The 22,641-nt window shown below is 40.2% G+C and overlaps 1 protein-coding gene across 1 annotated transcript; it reads right to left on the reverse strand.

The window, feature by feature from the left end:
• Window positions 1-16,138: 16,138 nt before the first annotated feature.
• Window positions 16,139-19,226, reverse strand: LOC127934413 (uncharacterized). Its single transcript, XM_052531788.1, has 4 exons — window positions 18,726-19,226; window positions 18,554-18,637; window positions 16,974-17,384; window positions 16,139-16,150 (listed from the first exon to the last, which is right to left on the reverse strand). Exons 1-4 carry the CDS (start codon window positions 19,077-19,079, stop codon window positions 16,139-16,141), a joined length of 861 nt encoding a protein of 286 aa, XP_052387748.1. The 5' UTR covers window positions 19,080-19,226.
• Between the last annotated feature and the right edge of the window lie 3,415 nt (window positions 19,227-22,641).

Below are 22,641 nucleotides of genomic sequence, written 5' to 3' on the forward strand. Positions count from 1 at the left end.
ACAGCCATTAACTGTCACTGGTGCGTAAAATAACTCACTGAATGTCTCGACTGTGTGAATATTCTGAACAATTACTGTGCAATTATCAGACATTGCTTTACAAACATTGACATACATCTCCTTCAATTCTTCACTCTCATCAAGGGTTGACGTTTTGGTGCTCACACATCCCCTTCCCGTATGTGAGCTATCTAGTTTAAACTGGCTCCACCTTGCTCTGGGTTAGGCGGTGCTTGCGCTGACTGTGGCCTGGTGTTAATTCTTGGCCGGCGCTGTTGGCACTCCCTCTTCCAGTGGCCGGGCTTGTAACAGCCCATACAGAGGTTTGCCTGTCTACAGTGCGCAGTAGTTGAATGTTCAGCAGACTGACAGACTTTACATCTATTCTGAACAATGGCCGCGGGGCCCCTGCTCGGTGGCACAACTGCTGCTGTCTGTGCCGTCTGCTCCAGCACACGGTTCAGCAAGCCAATGAGAGACTGGATGCAGACACTCTCGGTCTGAGGAGAAGATGGGAGCCCCATTGCCTTCGGGTGGCTTGTAAGGTCTGTGGAGTTATTAACAGCGGCTGTCTCTGTTGCTAATGTCTGAGCATGTATACCAATGTTCTTTGGCCGACAAGATTTGGCTTGAGACATTGTTCTGGCCTCTCTTTGATGTTCAATGAGATGTTCCTGAATCTCATTTGCCGTCCACTTTTCAGCTGTTTTACACTTCAGGACACTTGCAAGAGCGGGGTCGGGACAGTGTTTCACCAGCATCATTGTGACTTCGTGAGAGGGGTCCTCAATGTTTCGCCCCTGCCTTCTCAGACACTCATCCGCGACATCCACAGCTTTATTCAAGCGTATCCAATAGTCCATGGGACTTTCTCCAGCCAAAGGAAGCGTGTTGTAAAAATCTGCTAAAGGCATTGAAGAGTAGGTTACCTCGCTGAAATGTTGTTTCAGAATATCAAAGACGAGCTTGGAGTTTTCAGCTGGCTGCAGCGATGGCATGCTGCGCAGGGTAACTTTTACAATGTCTCTAGCCTTTCCCATTAGTCTTGACATTATCTCCTGGGAGTACTCTTGCGGGTGTATGCCCCTCTTATTCAGGTAAACGCTCATAATTTCTTCCCACTCATGCACTGTGTGTTTGTCCGTTCCATCACCCCTGAAGTACGGCGGCTCTTTGACATCTGTCTTCATAACTAACTTAACTCCAGTCATGTTCAAGTCAGACTGTCCATATCCTAAGTTCATGCTAAGTGTAGGAGTGGTTTGGCTATCTGCACTACCAACAGATCTCTGTAGTTGGCTAGCAATGTTCTCTCCTATTTCGTGAGCTAACTGTGTGATGAGACTTCCTAGGTCTGCGGAACTCACATCTGGACTAGACACTGGCTGACGTGGAGAATATTCATCTGAATGTGCATGAGTATATGAAAATACAGGACGGCCCACTGAACTAACGCCACTCCCAATGTCTGGTGCATCTCCTAACCTACTCATGTGTGGTGCGGGAGAATGTTCATCAGTGCGTAAGCGTGTGGACGAGAATACAGGTCGACCTAATACACCAGCACCTTTAACCGGCGTGCTTTCCACCCTACTCATAAACCTACCCCTCCCTAGGTTTACTCCCACTGCATCCCCAACACTAAGTGGTGTCTGCACATGCTTGCCATCAGTCATTTTGAAAAAAAAAAAAAAGTTGTAATGTGATAGACTATGATAATAATATGTGAATTACTAGTACATGCGAATATGGGATGAAAAAAAAACAATGTAAAATGATACTAGCTGAGATAGAGGCAATTAAACGTTACAATTTACACAATGATATCAGCCCTTGTACTTGTCAATGTCCCAAAAGAGATTCCTACTCTTCACAGCAACCACCGGCGATCACCCTGGCGATGATCTGAAGCGGAGATATCCGGGTCACGGCACCAATGTAGCCGGCGTGGTCTGCACTTCGCCGACTACTGCGTTGTGTTCTGGTGCACTGATGACAGGACACTGACTTTCCTCAAGGCACTTTATTCAGCTCACTGTTAAATTTCAAAGAGAGCAATAATTCAGGATTCAATCCTCGAATTAGAATCAGCCTCTCTCAATCACGTTGAATGCAGACTCAACATTTAATCACATACAAAAATCAGAAAATAAAATACAAAAGAATAATTAAACATATCACATTAGGCATAGATATATATAATGCGTATGTGCCATATTGCATGTTATCTCTGTTCACCACACTGGGCTTTTAGCTCTTACATTAACATTATGCAACATGAAATAAACTATCTTTTCAATAATTAATACATATACAGTTATATGCACAAAGCAACACGTACATGCTTTACATCTGGGCTTTGTAGTGCCATTGAACATTAATCAATACAAGAAAACGTTTTAAATGAACACATTATATTCATAACCTGGTATTGGGAGTACATACCTGTTAAATTTCAAAGAGAGCAATAATTCAGGATTCAATCCTCGAATTAGAATCAGCCTAACATAAGAAAAAGGACAACTGAAACGTGGGCTGTGACACAAGAGGATAGAATGACGATCACTAACATACAGCTAAACAAAACACGTGGTTAGCTATGTTAGCAGTTTCTCAAACTCTCAAAACAGCAAAATTCTCGACACATCTCAATTAAATGTAAGTGCACTCATCATAAATTACACATACAAGTTACCATGTGCTCTGAAACTAAAGTTTTAACAGGTATATCTCAATCTTTACATTGCACTAACGTGAACACATACCTCTCTCAATCACGTTGAATGCAGACTGAGAAAAGAACGCTAAAATCCAGTATATGACCTCACATCCAATAGAGGGTGCACATACACAAAAAAATAACTCTCCCAATACCTATAGAGCTACAATGACATAACTGAACAATATAGTATTTTGGTGAAATAAACTCACAAACAATAAAAAATAAAAGATAAAAGGTTGCAAAAATATATGTCATTCTTTGACCTGTTACATCAGCACCCGGGTCATGACGGAATAAATGACAGCTCATATTCCAGTTTTACATATTCTCCGAGCATAGACGTCACATTTTAAATCCTACCTGTTGCCTTTCACCATTCACTTATTTAGCTGCTGTCGCATCCCTTGACATGCCATATCATTTTCCTCTTTCTTTTTCAAATTTTTAGCCCCCAAGAGCTTTTTTGTTTTATCCATCTTTTTCGAGTTTCAACGACAACGCACTAACGTTACCGCTGCTTAACGTTACGCAGCGCTCACGTCGCCCCGCCCACTTCTATGGTTCTATGTCTAAATTCTATGATGGAATATTATGAGGGCACCGGGGCCTGTTAGTCCTTTAAATTTTATATATTTTTTATAGATATATAACTTTTAATACACATTTTTATTTTTTATTATAAAAAAATAAAATAAAATAATAACCATCGCTTTGGCGCCCCCCTATGGTGCGGCGCCTCTATGCGCCACTTTTTGCGCCACTGTTAATAGATTCAATACAAGGCATGTTTTACATTGTCAAAGGAGCGACTGACCTATAAACTCTGGATTCCACCTTTTTTAAATGGGAAACAAATGAAGGTCCATTTCAGTCAGTACATATTATTAGAAAGCATTTTAAATCAGCATTGTAACTGGCTTTATGTAGAGCCATAGAGAGGCCAGGAGGTCAACGTCCTTCTCTAAAGATAGTGAAATAATTACTTTGGCAAATTCCAAAGTTCTGGAACATGGCAAATGCTGTGATGGGGGAATCATTACATTGTCAAAGAAGATAAAAAAGCCTTTTTAGGTACAATTCCCCAAGGTGGACCATCATAGAGAGCCCTACTCACTGCTGAATTTATTGGAAAAAAGAAAGAAAATAAATTTTATTCAGCCAGTGATTTTCATCTAGATTTGGCTGCATTTTATGCTGGAGTGAAGTGTCTTTCTGAATCTCACACTGTCAGTAAGGAAGGTTCTGTCAAAATAGTTCACCTCCTTATCCATCTGTAGACATTTTATTGCTTGCGCTTTTTGAGAAAACAGTGTTGTTGGTGTTTTTTGTTTTTTTCAAAGGAAGTAGCTGTTTTTGTGTGTGTGCATATGTATAGTGGTCCTCTAATATCAGAGTCCAAACAGACTTCAAATCAAACTTTAGTTCCTTGGTGTTGTTCAGTAGCGTATTACTTTATTTAACATTAATGCTTTGCATTAAAACTCTGTTCATACAATGTATTTATTTTTCAATTTAATTTGCAATATTTGTCTTTATGTTTATGTATTTTTTATTTTGTGTGTGTGTCGTTCTTCTGTGTACTGGAAGCTTACAGTATGTTACTAAAACAAATTCCTTTTACTGTATGATGAAGCAATAAAGCCATTTCTGATTGTAAAATAACCTTTTTTTTTTTCTTTTTTTTTTTAATCTCTGGACTGAAAGTGGGCACACTTTCTAACCGGGGGGGGCGCTACAGATTCAGTTACACCTAAATGAAATCCAGTTACATTTGATATTAATCAAATCCTCCAAATTATTGCCTTTCTTAATCAGATGAAGAAAATCCAAATTGCTAATTAATGTGTCAGACTTCTAACTTAGTACTGGTTTTAATATATATATATATATATATATATATATATATATATATATATATAGTGGGCTCCTAGGGTGAAATTAGGTTTTAGCTGCCACTAAACAAGGCAGCTGGAGAAAGGCAGATGGAGAGTTAACCAAACAGAGGCTTTTATTCAGCCCAGAAATATCGAGGGTCCAAAAAGAAATCTAAATGGAAACTTAAACTTCTTCCCAGTCTGGGGTATCTTGGTTGTTGGTGTGAACAATGTCCGTTCCACACAGGGCCACCTTAAAATGGGAAACAGAGCATAGAAAAGGCAGGTCAGTAAGCAACATGTGACAAAATTCACCCACTTTGCTCTTCAGCCAGTTGTCTTCGGTTACTCTTTCACTTGTTTAGACCATCCAGAGGCTTCAGCGCTTTCTCCTCGGGCCACTCTCCCAAACTGAGGCAGAGATCCTATCTTTATGATGACCTCCATTAGGTCATCATTGACTGCAGCTGTGGGTGGTTCCATGTCTGGAGGGTGAGCAGGTGGAAGTACTCATGATTGATGACTTTTCCTTGCTGGGGCCTGCTCCTCTGGTTTGGGGTTTCTCCTTCCCACATTGGCTTGCCACAATATATATATTATATATAAGGGGTTACTTGTACCTTGGATGATATACAGTCAAACTTGTTACAATCAGTTGGCAGACTTCTTTTTGAATTATTGAAATAAATGACAAAAGGTTATTATGTGATGACGAGAAAGAAATCTCTGACCAACCACATGTTATGAAGCTCATTGTGTATATTTAAACCAGTCTGCCATTCTTCTTTTTTTTCAGTATTTTTTGTCTTGCATTACCTTCAGATTTAATGATCAAGACAGATATTGTTGTTATAATAATAATATTGTTGTCTGACAGCTACCAGGTTAAACTTCCACATGAGGGGAAACAGTCTTTTTGTGTGTAGAACACAAAAGAAGAGCAATATCCAAGCTGCTCTTTTCCTTACAATGAAAGTAAATGGAGACCCAGGTCCCCATCCACTTTTAATCTATGAACAAATAGCAGCATTGAATGTCTAAACATTCCATGCAAGCCAAAAAAATAAAAAATAAAATAATAATAATAATAATAATAATAATAATAATAATAAAAAAGCCAAAAGAGTTTAGAACTACATGAGAGGCAGTTGCAATAACAAAGTGTTCATTCTTAAGTGAACTATTCTTTTAAGTTCAGTTCTCCCCAGCTGGGTGCATCTTATGTGTGATCAAACAAATGATAATAGGCGAGTCTGAGGCCAAGTAGCTTTTTGTTATTTGCAGAACTGAAGCCAGTGAATATATGTCACTGCTGAGAAAAAAAGGAAACAAAAAAAAGGTTTTTAACTCTCTGTAACACTGTGCTTCAGATCACTTGAAGTCCTTGTGCATCTAACTGAAGTAGCTGTAATGATGGCTTTCTGTTCTTCAGAAAACGAAGCCCACGTTTAGCCATGTTTTATTTAATCAAGAACATCTTGAGTGATTAAATACCACCTTGGTGATTTAAAGGTTCAGTCCCTTTGATTATATGTAGTTTCCAAGGTCTTTGTGCAGAGATTATATGTTTTCAATTTTACTAAAATAGATACTGACACAATCCTGTTTCAAATGGTAGATGTCTTTATGTGGACACAAAGATGTCTATGGGATCTGATGAATGTGCGAGCAGATTCCTTCACACATCCCTCTGTCCATTTCCATTCCATTTCATCTAATGTGTCCAGCTTGTGTCTTTCACTGTCAGCTTTAAGAAAAGAAGATGGCCCAGGGGTGAGCCTTGAGGTACATCGTTCAGAGTTTATTTATAAGTCTTTGCTCCTTCCATTATTATACTGCTCACAGGGTGGGAATCATCATTGTCATAGACGTAAAGATGCCTGGGTACTCTGTGTAAGTCACGATTCCTTTCCACTTCTATCGTACTCTTTCTTTCTGGCCCGATTTACACCTGGTGTTAATATTCATCTCATGTAATCCAATCCCAAGTGGTCTGTACTAAATTACCTGGCATAAACGGGGTCCAAAACACTTTGTGATCCAGTCACTCACACAACTCTAAGTAAATATAGTCAATTTTAATTTCACTGGTTGCAATACCAGGTGTAAATATGGCCTCCTTTTATGTCTGCCTGACTCTCTCTTTCTCCTTACTGAATTTTCTCATTACTTCATTCCTCATTTCACTTTGCATTGTCATATTCCAATTGTTTTTTTTGTGTCAAAAAAATATTACAACACATACTGCAGGAAAATAAGCTTAGAATGGCCTTTGTGAACACACACAAGTCTTTTCCAGGATTTTTCAGCAATTGCAGACTTTTGTGTTGGATTGTCATGTTGTATTAGAATGGACTACCTTTCCTACTGATCATCCAGCTAAGAAGATGTCTTTTATTTCCTGATTAACTGTGCATATGAACAAACTGTTTGTGTCTGACTATTGCGTGTTGTAGCTCTACACTGAAATTAAAACAATGCATACAGCATTGAGCATAAGTGGCATCATGCACTGAAACTGTGAACCAATATACTTCATACTTGATACAGTAAAATGTATTGAGAAGAATAGTGGTGGAAAACATAGATAATTTTTCAGTTTTTGATGTCTTTCCTACAGATATATCAATATTGTTTAGTTTGTTGGTTCTTCTGTAAAAATCAATAGTATTTCCTTTTGAGATTTACACTCACACAGTCACAAGTTAACTAAGAATCATGTCACAAATCAAATGACGTTTTTTTTTTAGGAAACTTACCCTAAATAGGAATAGTTCACCCAGAATTAAAAATTCTATTTTTTTCTATATTTTCAAATGAAGATACTTTTTAGAAAACCTGAGTGATTTCTGTCCCTCCACTGAAAATTTGTTCAGCTTCAAAAAGTTTACAACGAGAAAAGTAATCCATATGATAAACATACATAAAGCACATCAAATATAATAAAAATAGCTCAACCGCACTTGCTTGATGCAAGAATGCTCATTTATATTTGATACGCTCTATACAGTACACTGATCAGTGTTTATATGTGAATAAACATAAATCTAACATAAATCTGTTCAACATATAAAACAATAGTGCCTCTTTAAAAGACTTGGATTAAACGGATTACATTTATGAGGTGTTTATGAAAGTCCTTTCTGAAAGAACTTTCAATCAAGGGACCCAAATTCCTCAAGTTTCATTAGAAATATCTTCATTTGTGTTTAAATGGGTTTGGGACAGCATGAGAGTGAGCACTGTTGATGATTAATATTGTCAGACTTGGGTGAGCTATCCCTTTAAGATCCTTCAGCTGTTTAAGATGTGCACACTGTTGCTTAAAAAAATCAAAAGCAAAATCATCACAAATATATCATTAATACATTTGTAATATAATTAATCCTGATATATAAATTTATGTTTTTTACTGAACTTGCTGTTCATTGTTTTATTGCTCTTTGAGGTCCTTTCACATGACTCGCATCAATGTCATATGCCTCTATGATTTCCAGAAGAAAAAAATAATAATGCAGATAATGTTAATGTTTATTCATTTGCATAGCGTGTACATTTGTGTACATTATTATGTTCATTCTCTGATTGGCATTATCTGTTTTGTGCCATACAACTTGTTCAGTGTATTGTGTCATATATCAGTGTATCTTCCACTGGTTGCTCTAATTTTCTTGTTTCCACAGAACTCTGGGAACGACAAGCTACCGAACCCTGCTGACTATGTGAGCTGCCATCAACCAGGCAACAAGCAACAATTTGTTGACCCTCCACCTCCTTCTGCCTATACACCTGTTACCTTCCTGCCTCAGATCCCTTACACCCAGCACCCTACTAATACCCCCATGTACACCTTTCAGCCCAATGCTGCCCCTCCCGGCCCTCGACCCCCATTTAACTACCCAAAAGAGCAGTCTGTCTAGACACACGACTGTCTGAGTTGGAAGACACCCCGTTGCCCTATACAGGATAGCCATTATGCATCACACCAGGAGAGAACAACACTTCCTTCCTCATTACTGTAGTCCTGTACTGGCCACATCAGGATGCGGGTGGTCTCTCGGAGCAATGAAAAAAAGTGTCAGTAGTTTGTGGACCTGAATCCTTGTGTGTGTCGTGCACTGCATGTTTCACTATGAGGCAGTGGTTAGGACCCCTAGTCTTTTGCTGTAAATATAGAAACACCACACCACGACTGTACACCCTCCCTCCCCTCACAACAGCACACCTCACTTCTCCTGAGCACAGGGTATCAGCCTTCGCTCTGCCTAAACTTGTCTTACATCTCTCCCTCCTTTATTTTAATTCTGCCCAGTGTCTGACCATTGACAGTGTTTCAAGAAATGTTCACCCAAAAGGGAACATTCTGTCATTATTTATGCACTCTCATGTCATTTCAAAGCATATGTTGATATTTTATTTTTCTAGAGCATAATGATGATTTTTTTAATAACCTTCCTGCTGCTCTTTTCTGAGAAACGGATGAAAGTAATTAAGTCTATCAGGTTCCAAAAAGGACAACAAACTTGGTTTGTACCATAAATGTTGTATGGACGTGTATTATGGTTCTATTATGCTGTTTTGACCTTTTTAGATCTTGTATGGAAAAAGAACCACATGAACAATATTTAGAGGGCCTCAAACTCATTTATTTCATATGGACCAGTTGTAGGGTAATTTCCAGTTGTTGTTTTTTTTATTATTATTATTATTATTGTATTATTTATTTTTTTGTTAGTTAGTTTTTTGACATTTTTAAATATTGTATTCAAAAACAAAACAAAAAAAACAACAACTGGGCAAATTATATTTAAAAGTTATTCAATAGATGTACCATAAGTTTCATATATTGATTTATTGGTAAAACAGGGTTCTTTAGAATTTTATTTTATTTTTTATGTTCTTTAAACTAAGTAAAAGTGGTTCCCTATCTGTGGTCACTATGAGTTATGTTGAACGACATATGGGGTCTCACTCTGAGCAGCTCCTGGTCTGCTTTGGAGGTCAGCAGAAGGGGAAGGCTGTCTCCAAGCAGAGGTTGGCCCACTGGATAGTGGATGCCATCGCCTTGGCATACCATTCCCAAGGCGAGCCGTGCCCCCTGGGGGTGAGGGCCCACTCCACACGGAGTGTGGCCTCCTCATATGCGCTGGCGCACGGCGCCTTTCTGGCAGACATCTGTCGAGCTGCAGGCTGGGCAACACCCAACACCTTCGTGAGGTTTTACAACCTCCGTGTAGAGCCAGTTTCTTCCCGTGTGTTGGGTAACAGGTAATTGACATGAAGGGCTGGCTGGGTGTCACGTCTGCTGCGCCATTCCCCCTAACAAGGGGATGTGAGCGCCTTTATTCTCCCAGTAGAGTTCCCCCGTTGGCGTACCATGGCCAAGCATACTCCAGCACCCTCGGCAGTCAGACTTGGCAGAGCTGTAAGCTGTACTGGTAGGCCCAGTACTGGTGTTAGCATGCCCGGAGTTCTGGTCAGCCCCTGTACTGGTCTAGGTGGTCATATGGCTTGATTCCCTATGGGTAATCCCATATGTGTATTCTTCCATGGTAAGGTTTCCCTCTTGGCAAACCTGCGTCTTCCCTTGACAGACCCACTCTGTCAGTCTCTTCTAAGGTAGGACCTGCCTCAGAGACCCATTCCATATGTAGTACTGACCCCAGGACAGTCCATATCAGTATCTCCCTATGGGTAAGATGTGGTCTCCGTAGCGACCTTTTCCTAAAGCTCGCTTCCCCATTGGCTTACCAAGCTGTAAGAACAAATAGGGAAGATTTGAAGCAATCTTTCTCCGAAGGTTGAAATCCCTTCCACTAACTTTGTGTGGGCGGAACAGCAGCATGGCCTTCTCCAGCAGCGATGTACTCTCCCTTTGGCCCCTTTGGTACCAAGGTCAGTGAATTTGCGCTGGGGCTTTGGGAAGGTTGCGACCTTAAGTGTAGCTTTTGTGGCATGCCAGGGCTTGTCAACAATTGCAGCGCCACAGGGTTGTGATGGTGTTCAGGTTGTGGCGTTTTCCATAGGACCCCATATGTCGTTCAACCTAACTCATAGTGAACGACAGATAGGGAATGTCTCGGTTACATACGTAAACCTCGTTCCCTGATGGAGGGAACAGAGACGTTATGTCCCAATGCCACAACCTTGAACCTGTCGCTGTTGCCGGGACATGTTCTCGGCTCCTCAGCCTAAAACCTAAAGAGATGGATGCACATGTCACCCTATTTATACCCATCGGCACGGGGAGTGGCTCAGGTATGTTAAATCCACTAGCCAATTTTAATTGGCGTTTTCTCTTAAACTCAGAGATGATTGGCCTCCCAAGTGAGACCCCATATGTCTTTGGACTTAATGTCTCCGTTCCCTCCATCAGGGTACTCCGTACGTAACCAAGACATTATTTTACTAAAAGTAAAACTTTTTTTTTTTTTTTTTCTGGGGGAGGGGGGTTGGGGGAGTGTGTAAAATATCTGCATATTTTTTTTTAAGAGTTGTATTTTTATGCTCCTTCTCAAAAAAAAAAAAAAAAAAAAGATGAGAAAATAATGACAGAACTGTTTCTTTGTCATTGTCACCTTTTTGCTTCTGTTTAATTGATTGCTATACATTTTTGTTGCTCTTTTATTCTTCAAATTATATGTGCTTGCTTTTTGTTGTACATGCTTGAGTTGAGTGACTGTTAAGTATTTATTTATTTTTATTTATTTATTTTTTACTTTTTCTTTTCTTACGGCATTGTCAAAATTATGACATGGCACAACATCCCTTCAGTGATTCTGCTGCAACAGCATTATATAGGTAAATTGGCAGTGCCCTCATTTCTGAAATAGTACCGAATAGTACTAAATATCAATAAAATATTTAATCATACTAATCTAAAATGTGAATGTTCCATCTCCTCTCAATGAAAAATGAAAGGGCTCTATTTCACTTCTTCTCATAAGATATCATCTGGCACAATGTCACAAATTCGATGACAAACACTTTCATCTCGTTTTGCTTGTAGTTACCAAAGAAATAGAGCATTCTATATTTGCTTCCACACAAATGTTTACATTTGGTATTATCAAAGGTTTAGAGAGATAAACAGATATTTTTTAATCGTGACACTCGTCCACGTTTCAAGCGATCCAGATAATCATAACTCATGTATCAATTTAATTCTTTGAAAACTTGTTTCAAGATTTGTTTTATTATGTTTTATTTCTGTTGCTGCTGTATTCTTAAGTGTAGGTTGTCCTTGAAAATGCATGCATTTCTATAAAGTCTATGTCTTTAATTTTCATCATCTCTAAATAGCTTTTTGTTAAAACTACCAATGTCCCATTTAGTAACACTGGTTGACCTACCCAAAACTTTTTCATGGACAATCCACTATTTTCTTACTCATTATTAAGCTATTTTTAAAGGAAAATCATATGTTGGTGTATTTTTTTAGAGAAAAATCCTCAGTATTCTCTTACCTTGTAGAACATATTCAGTGTCATATTTAGTCCTGAAACCTTTATGAAGAGCCAATAAAAATCAGTGCTGCCCTCTTTACGACTTCAACCAGACTTCTTCAAAGAATGAGATCATCTGACAAGAATGACACTCATGCTGTTAGGCCATGCCAACTGTACATGATGGAAAACAAAACAAAATAAATAAATAAATATATATGCTCAGTGTTTGTGCTCAATGTGAAAGTTACATGTGATAAAAGAGAAACCCTTAGAGTTGTTCAGGATTGGTTTCAAAAATGTATTTTTGCAGTTGTTTATGGGTTAGGTTACAATATGTGAAGCTACCTGCTGTGCACACCTTTATGTCTGGCATTGCTTTGTATGTGTGTACTAGTGTAGCATTATAATCTTCTGTGGTGCTTGGGTTGCATTGCTGGAAAGAAATGCTTGTCCTCATGTCACATATTTTGGATTATTGCTGCCACTTGTATTATTATTATTATTATTATTATTATTATTGTTATTATTATTATTATTATCACTAGTTGATTTTTCTTTGTTGTCCTATACTGCCTCGAATAATTTGAAATAATTTGTAAATTATTTTTCTTTTCTTCTTAAATTGGTATTTTATTTTTTCTTCGTGTATATGTTTTGCAATCCTGCTGAGGTCATTTTTTTTTTACATGTAAGCTGTACTTTTTGTTAATATTTTGTAAAACATGCAATGTATACATTATATCTTCATGTTTGTAAAGGAAAATCATCGTCTGAGTCGTCATGAACACATAAACTCAATCATTGTACGCGTCACTGCTAATTATTCTTTCATATGTGAAGCATTATGAATTGTTGTTGTAGTTTTTTTTTTTTTTTTTTTTTTTTTTTTTTACATGGGGATTATGTTTGGTGTAAAAATTAACTTTATGTGCCAGATGTATGAAACAAAACTCATGCAGATGAACATTAAACCTCACAAATAAAAAATAAATAAATAAAAGTGTTTGTATTGAAATATACTATATTTATTATTGGTTGGAGTGGAGCATCAATAAACTGTATTTTGCTGAGCTGCAAGCTTTATGCACAAAACTATATATATATATATATATATATATATATATATATATATATATATATATATATATATATATATATATATATATATATATATATATAAGTTTCTTCTGCTCATCAAGCCTGCATTTATTTGATCAAAAATACAGAAAAAAACTGTAATATTGTGAAATATTATTACAACTTAAAATAATAGTTTTCTATTTGAATATACTTTTTTTTTTTTAGATATATTCCTGTGATGCAAAGCTGAATTTTCAGCACCATTACTCCAGCCTTCAGTGTCACATGTAACATCCAGTCTATCACATGACTATTTAGAAATCATTTTAATATTCTGATTTATTATGAGTGTTGGAAACAGTTCTGCTGTCTAATATATTTGAGGAATAAAAGGATAAAAAGAACTGCATTTATAAAAAAAAAAAAAAAAAAAAAAAAAAAAAACAATTCTAATAATATATTTTCTTTACTATCACTTTTTTTATCAATTTAACACATCCTTGCTAAATAAAAGTATTGATTTTATTATAAAAAAGAAAGAAAAAAATAAATATTGCCCCCAAATTACTGACCAGTAGTGTATATGCTATTGTTATTACAAAATATTAATATTTTAAAAACATAGCATCTTTTTTTTTTTTTACTTTTTATTCATCAAAGTATCCTAAAAAAGTATCACATGTTCTGAAAAAATATTAAGCAGCAGAACAGTTTCCAACTTTGATAATGAATCATCATATTAGGATGATTTCTAAAGGATCATGTGATAATGATCCTAAAACTTCAGCTTTGCATCACAGAAATAAATGATTATTTAAAGTATAATACATTTAAAAATAATTATTTTAAATTGTAATAATATATCACAATATTAATTTTTTTTTCTATATTTTTGATCAAATAAATGCCGGCTTGATGAGCAGAAGAAACTTCTTTCAAAAACATTAAAAATTTTAATTTTCCCAAACCTTTGGTCTGTACTGTATATGTATGTATGTACATATATATATATATATATATATATATATATATATATATATATATATATATATATATATATATATATATATATATATATATATATATATATATATATATATATATATATAAATGCCATGAAACAACAGCAGTATTAAACTAAATATTTATTGAATGTTGTTGAACGTCACATAAGGACTTCTGGGAAAACCTCTGCATGATGGCTCTTGGAAATACTTTTTTTAAATGGTACAATAAAACGACATGTCTAAATAAACTGATTTACTAAAATAAATTAGACTTGAGAGAGAGAGCATTTTAGGGTCAGGTTTTTAAGATCGCCCGAAGCAATGTTTGTTTCTCAAACCAGCACATAGATCTCATTATTAAGTGGAACTTAAGTGCATCATTAGAGAACTGTGATATCTAAACAAGCTGAAAAAATCTTAAATGCTTGCCAGTAGCCTGGTTCTAAGTCTGTATCTTCAATAGTTTCTCTCTCTCTGACAAAACACACTACTCACTTCAATATTTATTTGAAAATACTTCTTAAAATATCAAAATATGAAAAGATATATTAATATATATATATTAATACAATGTTATTATGCCAAGAGAACAACCAATGATCTCTGATGAAAATTTATTTTCCTTTAATCTGCTTAACCCAAAGTTCTCTTTTACATAACTGTCTATATTTGAATGCAAGTCTTCGTCAGTACACAAAGGAAATTGAAATGGTTGTTGGCACTTACCAGATCCATAAGGACATGCATATAGTATGTCTGTCAGTGGGTCACTTATTTACAGCTTACTCAGGGTTGGCCAAATGGGTGCTTTAAGCTAACTTGTATTGTTGTGCGTCCTCCTGTTGTGTCAAATATTATGGAAGTAAAAAAAATAAAAATAAAATAAAAATAAAAATATGTAAAATACTATAGGTATTAAAATTGAAGGTTAATAGCATATAAAAGTAAATAAATGAATTGTAATTCAATTATATTGTTTACAAATTACAATAGCTCTATACAGTTGCCTATGGCTATTATTTTAATAATACATTTGTTTGATTCATTTTATAGTCTGAAGCATTCAGAAATCAGGGAAAAGGAAATTAAGCACTTTTACTATGATCAAAACTTTTTTTTTTTTTTTTTTTTTTTTTTTTTTATAGGTTGTGATGTCCACATATATATATTTGTATGTATTCTAAAAGCTGCCGCACACTGGATGAGAAGCACAGTGCCACATCTAGAACAATTTGTATGACAAGTATAAAAAACAATGTGGCACGACACGGCGCTGCACTTCTCATCCCGAGTGTGACCACCTTAATACTTCTTTGTAAACTATTATTTGAAGTATCAAAACAATGGTTAATTTGTGGTTAAACCGTTTAATCCCACCGGTCACAACAGTGATCATAAAAAAAGGTCTTCATTTATTAAGGTCTAAAAACCTCACTGACTGATGTTTTAGTGTACTTCCTGCAAATATGGAAAAAAATAAAGGGTCTCAATTAAATATGTACATTTTCATATGATTATTTCAAATTGTCACATGACTAGAGCACTTTAATTCCTGTTTGCACCTTGAGAAGATGATGGCTGCATCAAAGCTCCAAAACTAATTATTGTAAATTGTCTTAACATAAATATATGACAAAGATTCTTGGTACACATGATCTTTAAGGTGTCTAGTATTAATATATGCATTCACATATATTTCGTTTTATTGAGTGTATTAATAGAATGAGTAAATGTCATGACAAAATATTACACTAAATTAAAAATCTAATGTTACAAAAAAGGTACAGTAACAAATTGTATTACACTCTAAGCATTCATTAAACAAAAATGTAATTTATATTTTACAAAAAAGTATATATATATATTTTTTTTCAGTGTTCCTATCAATGTTGTATAAGTAATTTTTTATGGATAATAACCCTAGGCTGTGATCAAACAGTTTAAAATAGATGGGCTAAGATATCTAAACAATTTTATGACTGCAAAAATATATGTTCATATATAATGTCAGGAACACAACTGGACACAGATGCAGGTATGGTGTGAGAATTTATTCAAAAAAAGTCCAAAAGAAAAACTCCCTCCAACTAACAAAAACAGGCCGGGAAATAATAGAAAAATGTCCAGCAGGAAAATAAGAGGCTTGAAAGTCCTTTTCGTAAACACCCGGCAGGGGGCGCCCGATGGCGCGGCCGCGTAGGAAGTGGAGGAGGGAGGAGAACACGAGAGAGCCCGTCAAGGAGCAAACCAAAAACACTTCTGAGGAATGTAGGGGTCCGGTCTAGTAAATGAGGGAGGGGAAAAAATAGAAAAAGCAAAACAAAACCAGTAGCAGCAGACAATGGCACGACAGAGCAGGACTAGACAGAATGACTACACATGGGCTGTAGTCGAACGACGATCTGGCACCGATTGGCGCGACAGACGGGAATAAATAGAGGAAGAGATGGACAAACATTGAATGCAGGTGAGTGGAGTCAAACAATTAGAAGCGGAAACTGTAGTAATGAGGGGGAGGGAGGAACGCCACAGATAGGTGCAAGACGAACGATCAAAACCAAAACAAAACACCATGTGCGCATGAAATGACGACATAAACAAAAACACACACCGAAAAACAGGGTGATCAGACAGCTGACATGACAGTACCCCCCCTCTGACGGACGCCACCAGGCGCCGCAGGAAGGGGCTCACCTCGTCGCCGGTAGAAGTCCTCGACCAGTGTCCGATCCAAGATGTCCCGGGCCGGGACCCAGCTCCTCTCCTCTGGGCCATAGCCCTCCCAGTCCACAAGGTATTGAAAGGCCCGCCCCCTACGTCGGACATCTAGCAACTTCCTCACCGTATAGACCGGGGAGCCATCCACTAGACGGGGGGAAGGGAGGGTTGGGGCAGATGAAACAAGATGGGAATGGAACACAGGTTTAACCCTGGAAACATGGAAAACAGGGTGTACCCGACCAAGCGTGGTAGGGAGCTTGAGCTGCACCGCCGCCGGACTCAGGACCTTGGTGATCCGGTATGGGCCAATGAACCTGGGTGCCAACTTGCGTGAGGCTACCCTGAGAGGCAGGTCCTTGGTGGAAAGCCATACCCTTTGACCACACACATAGCGGGGGGCAGGAGTCCGGTGACGATCGGCCGCTGCTTTGGTCCGCCTACTAGCCTGGGCCAAGGCCGCCTTAGCTTTCTTCCAGGTGCGTCGACACCGTCGGACAAAAGCCAAAGCAGACGGGACCGCAGCTTCGGGTTCCTGTGTGGGAAACAAGGGAGGTTGATAACCAACAGAACACTGGAATGGGGACATACCTGTGGCAGAAGCCGGAAGGGAGTTATGGGCGTATTCTACCCAGGACAGCTGTTGACACCAGGAGTTGGGATTGTGGGATGCCAGGCAGCGAAGAGTGCGTTCCAAATCCTGGTTTGCCCGCTCGGACTGCCCGTTGGTCTGGGGATGGAAACCTGATGACAGACTCGTAGAGGCCCCGATCTGCCGACAGAACTCCCTCCAAAACCGAGAGACAAACTGGGGACCCCTATCGGAGACCACATCGACCGGAAGACCATGAATCCGGAATATGTGATCAACCATCACCTGAGCAGTCTCTTTGGCAGAGGGGAGCTTGGGAAGGTGAATGAAATGGGCCGTCTTAGAGAAACGGTCCACCACCGTAAGAATGACGGTGTTACCCATGGATTCTGGGAGGCCAGTGACAAAATCAAGGGCCAAATGTGACCAGGGGCGGGAAGGGATGGGCAACGGGTGGAGCAGACCAACGGCGGGCGCATTGGAAGTCTTGTTCTGAGCGCACACAGAGCAGGCAGCCACGAACTGCCTGACATCCTTGGCCATGGATGGCCACCAAAATCGCTGACGGATGGCAGCCAGCGACCTCCGGACTCCTGGATGACAGACTAGCCTGGACGAGTGACCCCACTGGATCACTTCAGAGCGCAACTTGGTGGGAACAAACAGATTACCCGCTGGACCCCCCTTCGGCACAGGACCCTTAAGTAGAGCCTCCTCTACTCGTCTCTCGATGTCCCAAGAGAGGGATGCCACCACCACCCCTTTGGGCAAGATGGTGTCTGCAGACTCCCTCCCCTGAGGAGCCTCGAAAAGACGAGAGAGTGCATCGGGCTTGATATTCTTGGACCCGGGCCTGTATGACAGGGTGAAATTGAACCGACCAAAGAAGAGGGCCCAGCGAGCCTGTCGGGAGCTCAGCCTCCTGGCCGAACGGATGTACTCGAGGTTCTTATGATCCGTCCAGACCAGGAAGGGCTGAGCTGCGCCCTCCAACCAGTGACGCCACTCCCCCAAAGCCAGCCTGACTGCCAACAACTCCCGATTACCTATGTCGTAATTCCGTTCTGGGGAACTCAGGCGGTGGGAGAAGAAGGCACAGGGATGCACCTTACCATCTTCGTGTGACCGCTGAGATAGGACCGCGCCCACACCGACATCTGAGGCATCCACCTCAACAATGAATTGACGTTCAGGGTCTGGAATAGACAAGACAGGAGCAGAGATAAAACGGGACTTTAATTTATCAAAGGCCTCCTGTGCCCCAGTATTCCACTTGAACAGTACCTTGGGAGAGGTGAGTGCCGTTAAAGGTGCAGCAATCTGACCAAAGTTCCGGATGAACCGCCGATAGAAGTTGGCAAACCCCAGGAACCGCTGCAGAGCTTTACGAGAGTCAGGAGCTGGCCACTCGGCAACGGCCCTTACCTTACAGGGGTCGGCTTTGATCTCCCCTGCCGAAACAACGAACCCCAGGAACGGAACCGACTGGGCATGGAAAACGCACTTCTCCGCCTTAACATAGAGCTGGTTCTCCAGCAGCCGTTGTAACACCTGGCGAACATGCTGAGTGTGTACCTGCAGAGATGGGGAAAATATCAAGATATCATCAAGATACACGAAGACGAATTGATTCACCATGTCTCTCAACACGTCGTTAACCAGGGCCTGGAAGACAGCTGGGGCGTTGGTCAGACCAAATGGTAAGACCCGGTACTCAAAGTGTCCCGTGGGCGTGTTGAAAGCTGTCTTCCACTCATCCCCCTCACGTATACGAACCAGGTGGTAGGCATTTCAAAGGTCCAGCTTGGTGAAGACCTTGGCTCCCTGCAATAGCTCAAAGGCAGACGACATAAGAGGCAAGGGGTACCTGTTCTTAATAGTGATGTCATTCAGGCCTCGGTAATATATACAAGGACGCAAGGAGCCATCCTTCTTCTTGACAAAGAAGAAGCCAGCACCTGCAGGAGATGAAGAGGGTCGGATGAGACCGGCTTTGAGGGATTCATTAATGTATTTGTCCATGGCCTCTCTTTCAGGGCCTGAAAGGGAAAACAAGTGACCCTTGGGCGGAGAAGTGCCTGGGAGGAGCTCAATGGCACAGTCATAAGGACGATGTGGAGGTAACGAGGTGGCCCGGGACTTACAAAACACCTGGCACAGGTCGTGGTACTCCACTGGGACCCCCTTCAAATCAGCAGCCTCCACCTGTAAGACAGGACACACAGACACAGGAAAAGAGGCAGCACCCAAACAAGACGCATGACAAAACTTACTCCAAGACAAGACAGAGTTGCTCGACCAATCCACGTGAGGGCCATGTTGCACCAACCACGGGTGCCCCAGGACAATGGGGGCACTCGGGGATTCAAGAAGGTACAGCGTGGTTACCTCACGGTGATTGCCCGAGACTATTAGACTGACAGGAGGGGTAGCATAGGAGACAGTGGTGATCAAAGTGCCATTCAATGAACGGGCAGGAATAGGTTCAGGAAGAGGAATGACAGGAATCCCCCAACGGGTGGCTAGGGAGAGGTCCATAAAGTTGCCCTCAGCTCCCGAGTCAACCAGTGCTGTACAGGAGTTAGAAATATCACCAAACTGAATTGAGACAGGAAGGAGAGTGCGAGAGGAGGGGGAATGCAATAAAGGGGTAGCGCTCACCAGGATCCCCCTCTTTACTGGTGAGCCTTGACTTTTAACGGACAGCCTGCTGCGAAGTGACCGGACTTGCCACAATACAGACATAGCCCTTGGGTGAGTCTTTGCTGCTTCTGTTGCGGAGTGAGCCGAAGGCGCCCCACCTGCATAGGCTCTGGCTCAGTGGTTTCGGTGGGGGAAACAGGTGACGACTCCTCGGTCCTCCAGGGTGGACGAACTGCCAGGCGCTGACGGCGGCGGCGAAGGCGACCCTCGATCCGCAACGCCATATTAACGAGATCGTCAAAGTCCCGTGGCAAGTCCTGAGTGGCCAGCTCATCCTGGATGTCATCATCAAGCCCTGCACGGAACATAGCTCGACAGGCCCCCTCATTACAATCGCAGGTCGCTGCCAGAGTCTTAAAATGAATAGCGTAGTCCGTTACTGAGCGACCCGCCTGACGGAGCCGTGCTAGCTGGTCAGCCGCTTCCTGACCTCTGGCAGAGCGGTCAAATAGCCTCTCCATCTCCTGGCGGAAATCCTTAAAAGAGGCGCAACAAGGGGCTTGAGTCTCCCAGACGGAAGTACCCCAGTCTCTAGCTTTACCAGTTAGAAGAGTCAATACATAAGCCACTTTGGACATCTCAAGAGCGTATGTGCGTGGCTGCAAGGCAAACACCACCGTACACTGGGACAAGGCCCGGCAGGAATTGGGGTCTCCATCGTAGGGTGGTGGGTTATTGCATCGGGGCTCAAGCTCATGGCGAGGAAGATGGTGAGCTGCACCACCCTTTGCAGCCTCTCGTTGCAGCTCTTGGATGCGGGTGGTCAGCTCAGCCACTTGGTTGGTTAAGAACTCCACCTCCCTTGTGGTGTTCGTCAATCTGGCTTCGTGCTGGCCTAAAAGAACACCCTGCTGGGTGACTGCGGTTCTGACAGGATCTGCGCCTGCTGTGTCCATCTGGGCCAGATCGTTCTGTCAGGAACACAACTGGACACAGATGCAGTTATGGTGTGAGAATTTATTCAAAAAAAGTCCAAAAGATAAACTCCCTCCAACTAACAAAAACAGGCCGGGAAATAATAGAAAAATGTCCAGCAGGAAAATAAGAGGCTTGAATGTCCTTTCGTAAACACCCGGCAGGGGGCGCCCGATGGTGCGGCCGCGTAGGAAGTGGAGGAGGGAGGAGAACACGAGAGAGCCCGTCAAGGAGCAAACCAAAAACACTTCTGAGGAATGTAGGGGTCCGGTCTAGTAAATGAGGGAGGGGAAAAAATAGAAAAAGCAAAACAAAACCAGTAGCAGCAGACAATGGCACGACAGAGCAGGACTAGACAGAATGACTACACATGGGCTGTAGTCGAACGACGATCTGGCAACGATTGGCGCGACAGACGGGAATAAATAGAGGAAGAGATGGACAAACATTGAATGCAGGTGAGTGGAGTCAAACAATTAGAAGCGATGAGGGGGAGGGAGGAACGCCACAGATAGGTGCAAGACGAACGATCAAAACCAAAACAAAACACCATGTGCGCATGAAATGACGACATAAACAAAAACACACACCGAAAAACAGGGTGATCAGACAGCTGACATGACATATAATATATAATTCATTACACACATTATCACACACATAATATTCACAATTGTCAACTAACATAAAACACAATGGTTCTCACACTTTTCCAAAATAAATAAATAAATATTATTATTGGTTATTTCAAAGGGTTACTAATGACACATAATTTGGCCATTTTCATGTCTGGGAAAAATGTGGGTTTAAACGGTTTAACAAGAACCATGATTTTTGGCTTTACTCTTAGTAAAACAAAAAACAGTTATTTAAATGTTTATATATTGTTAATTATGAAATGTGTATATAATAACTATATAATTTGATAAACTGATTATTAAAAACTTTATTTTTGATTTCAGTTTCTTCAGTGCCTTTTTTTTTTTTTTGTGCATCACTAGGCACAACCCGGCGGTACTTTCAACATATGTAGCAGATTATTTAGAAACGCTTTATACACCAGAAAAACCTAAACAAAAGTGTCAGTTCATCAATAATATAAGTTGTCTTCTCACATCTCACATATTAGAGCTATGGCATTATTATGGTGAGTGCTCAGTAAGGCACAACAACAGTCACATCAGCAAAATTACTAATGACACCACAGTAATTTGGCTAATCAACAACAACAAAACTGTGTACAGAGAACAGGTGCTGGATTTGACAATGTTTTGCTATAAGAACAACCTGACCGTGAACGACAACGAAATAACATTGCAGACTTCAGGAGACATGGAGGTGTCTTAGCAGAGAATGAGACCAAAACTTCAATAATCTAGATTTATGACCTACATTATGAACCATGTAGTTTGTCAAAGTTTATATAGCAACACAAGCCTGAAATGGCAACAAATGCCTAGACTTATAGTATTATTCTGAGTTTTTCATAAAATCAGTTGCTTAGCAAATTTTTGCTATCTAAAAATAACTTAAAGATACTGCCAAGACAGTCTGAGAAAATTGAAGTAACAGTTCACCCAAA

The sequence above is a fragment of the Carassius gibelio genome, chromosome A18 (assembly GCF_023724105.1).
Source record: "Carassius gibelio isolate Cgi1373 ecotype wild population from Czech Republic chromosome A18, carGib1.2-hapl.c, whole genome shotgun sequence".
Taxonomy (NCBI): domain Eukaryota; kingdom Metazoa; phylum Chordata; class Actinopteri; order Cypriniformes; family Cyprinidae; genus Carassius; species Carassius gibelio.

Excerpts from the sequence above, each read along its gene's own strand:
- LOC127934413 (XM_052531788.1), bottom strand. The coding sequence starts at position 19,079 with ATGGTGAATCAATTCGTCTTCGTGTATCTTGATGATATCTTGATATTT. Across the intron at positions 18,638-18,725 it reads CGGCACTCACCTCTCCCAAG|ACCCTGAACGTCAATTCATT; the intron begins GTACTGTTCAAG and ends TGTCTATTCCAG. Across the intron at positions 17,385-18,553 it reads TCAGCGGTCACACGAAGATG|GAACCCGAAGCTGCGGTCCC; the intron begins GTAAGGTGCATC and ends TTTCCCACACAG.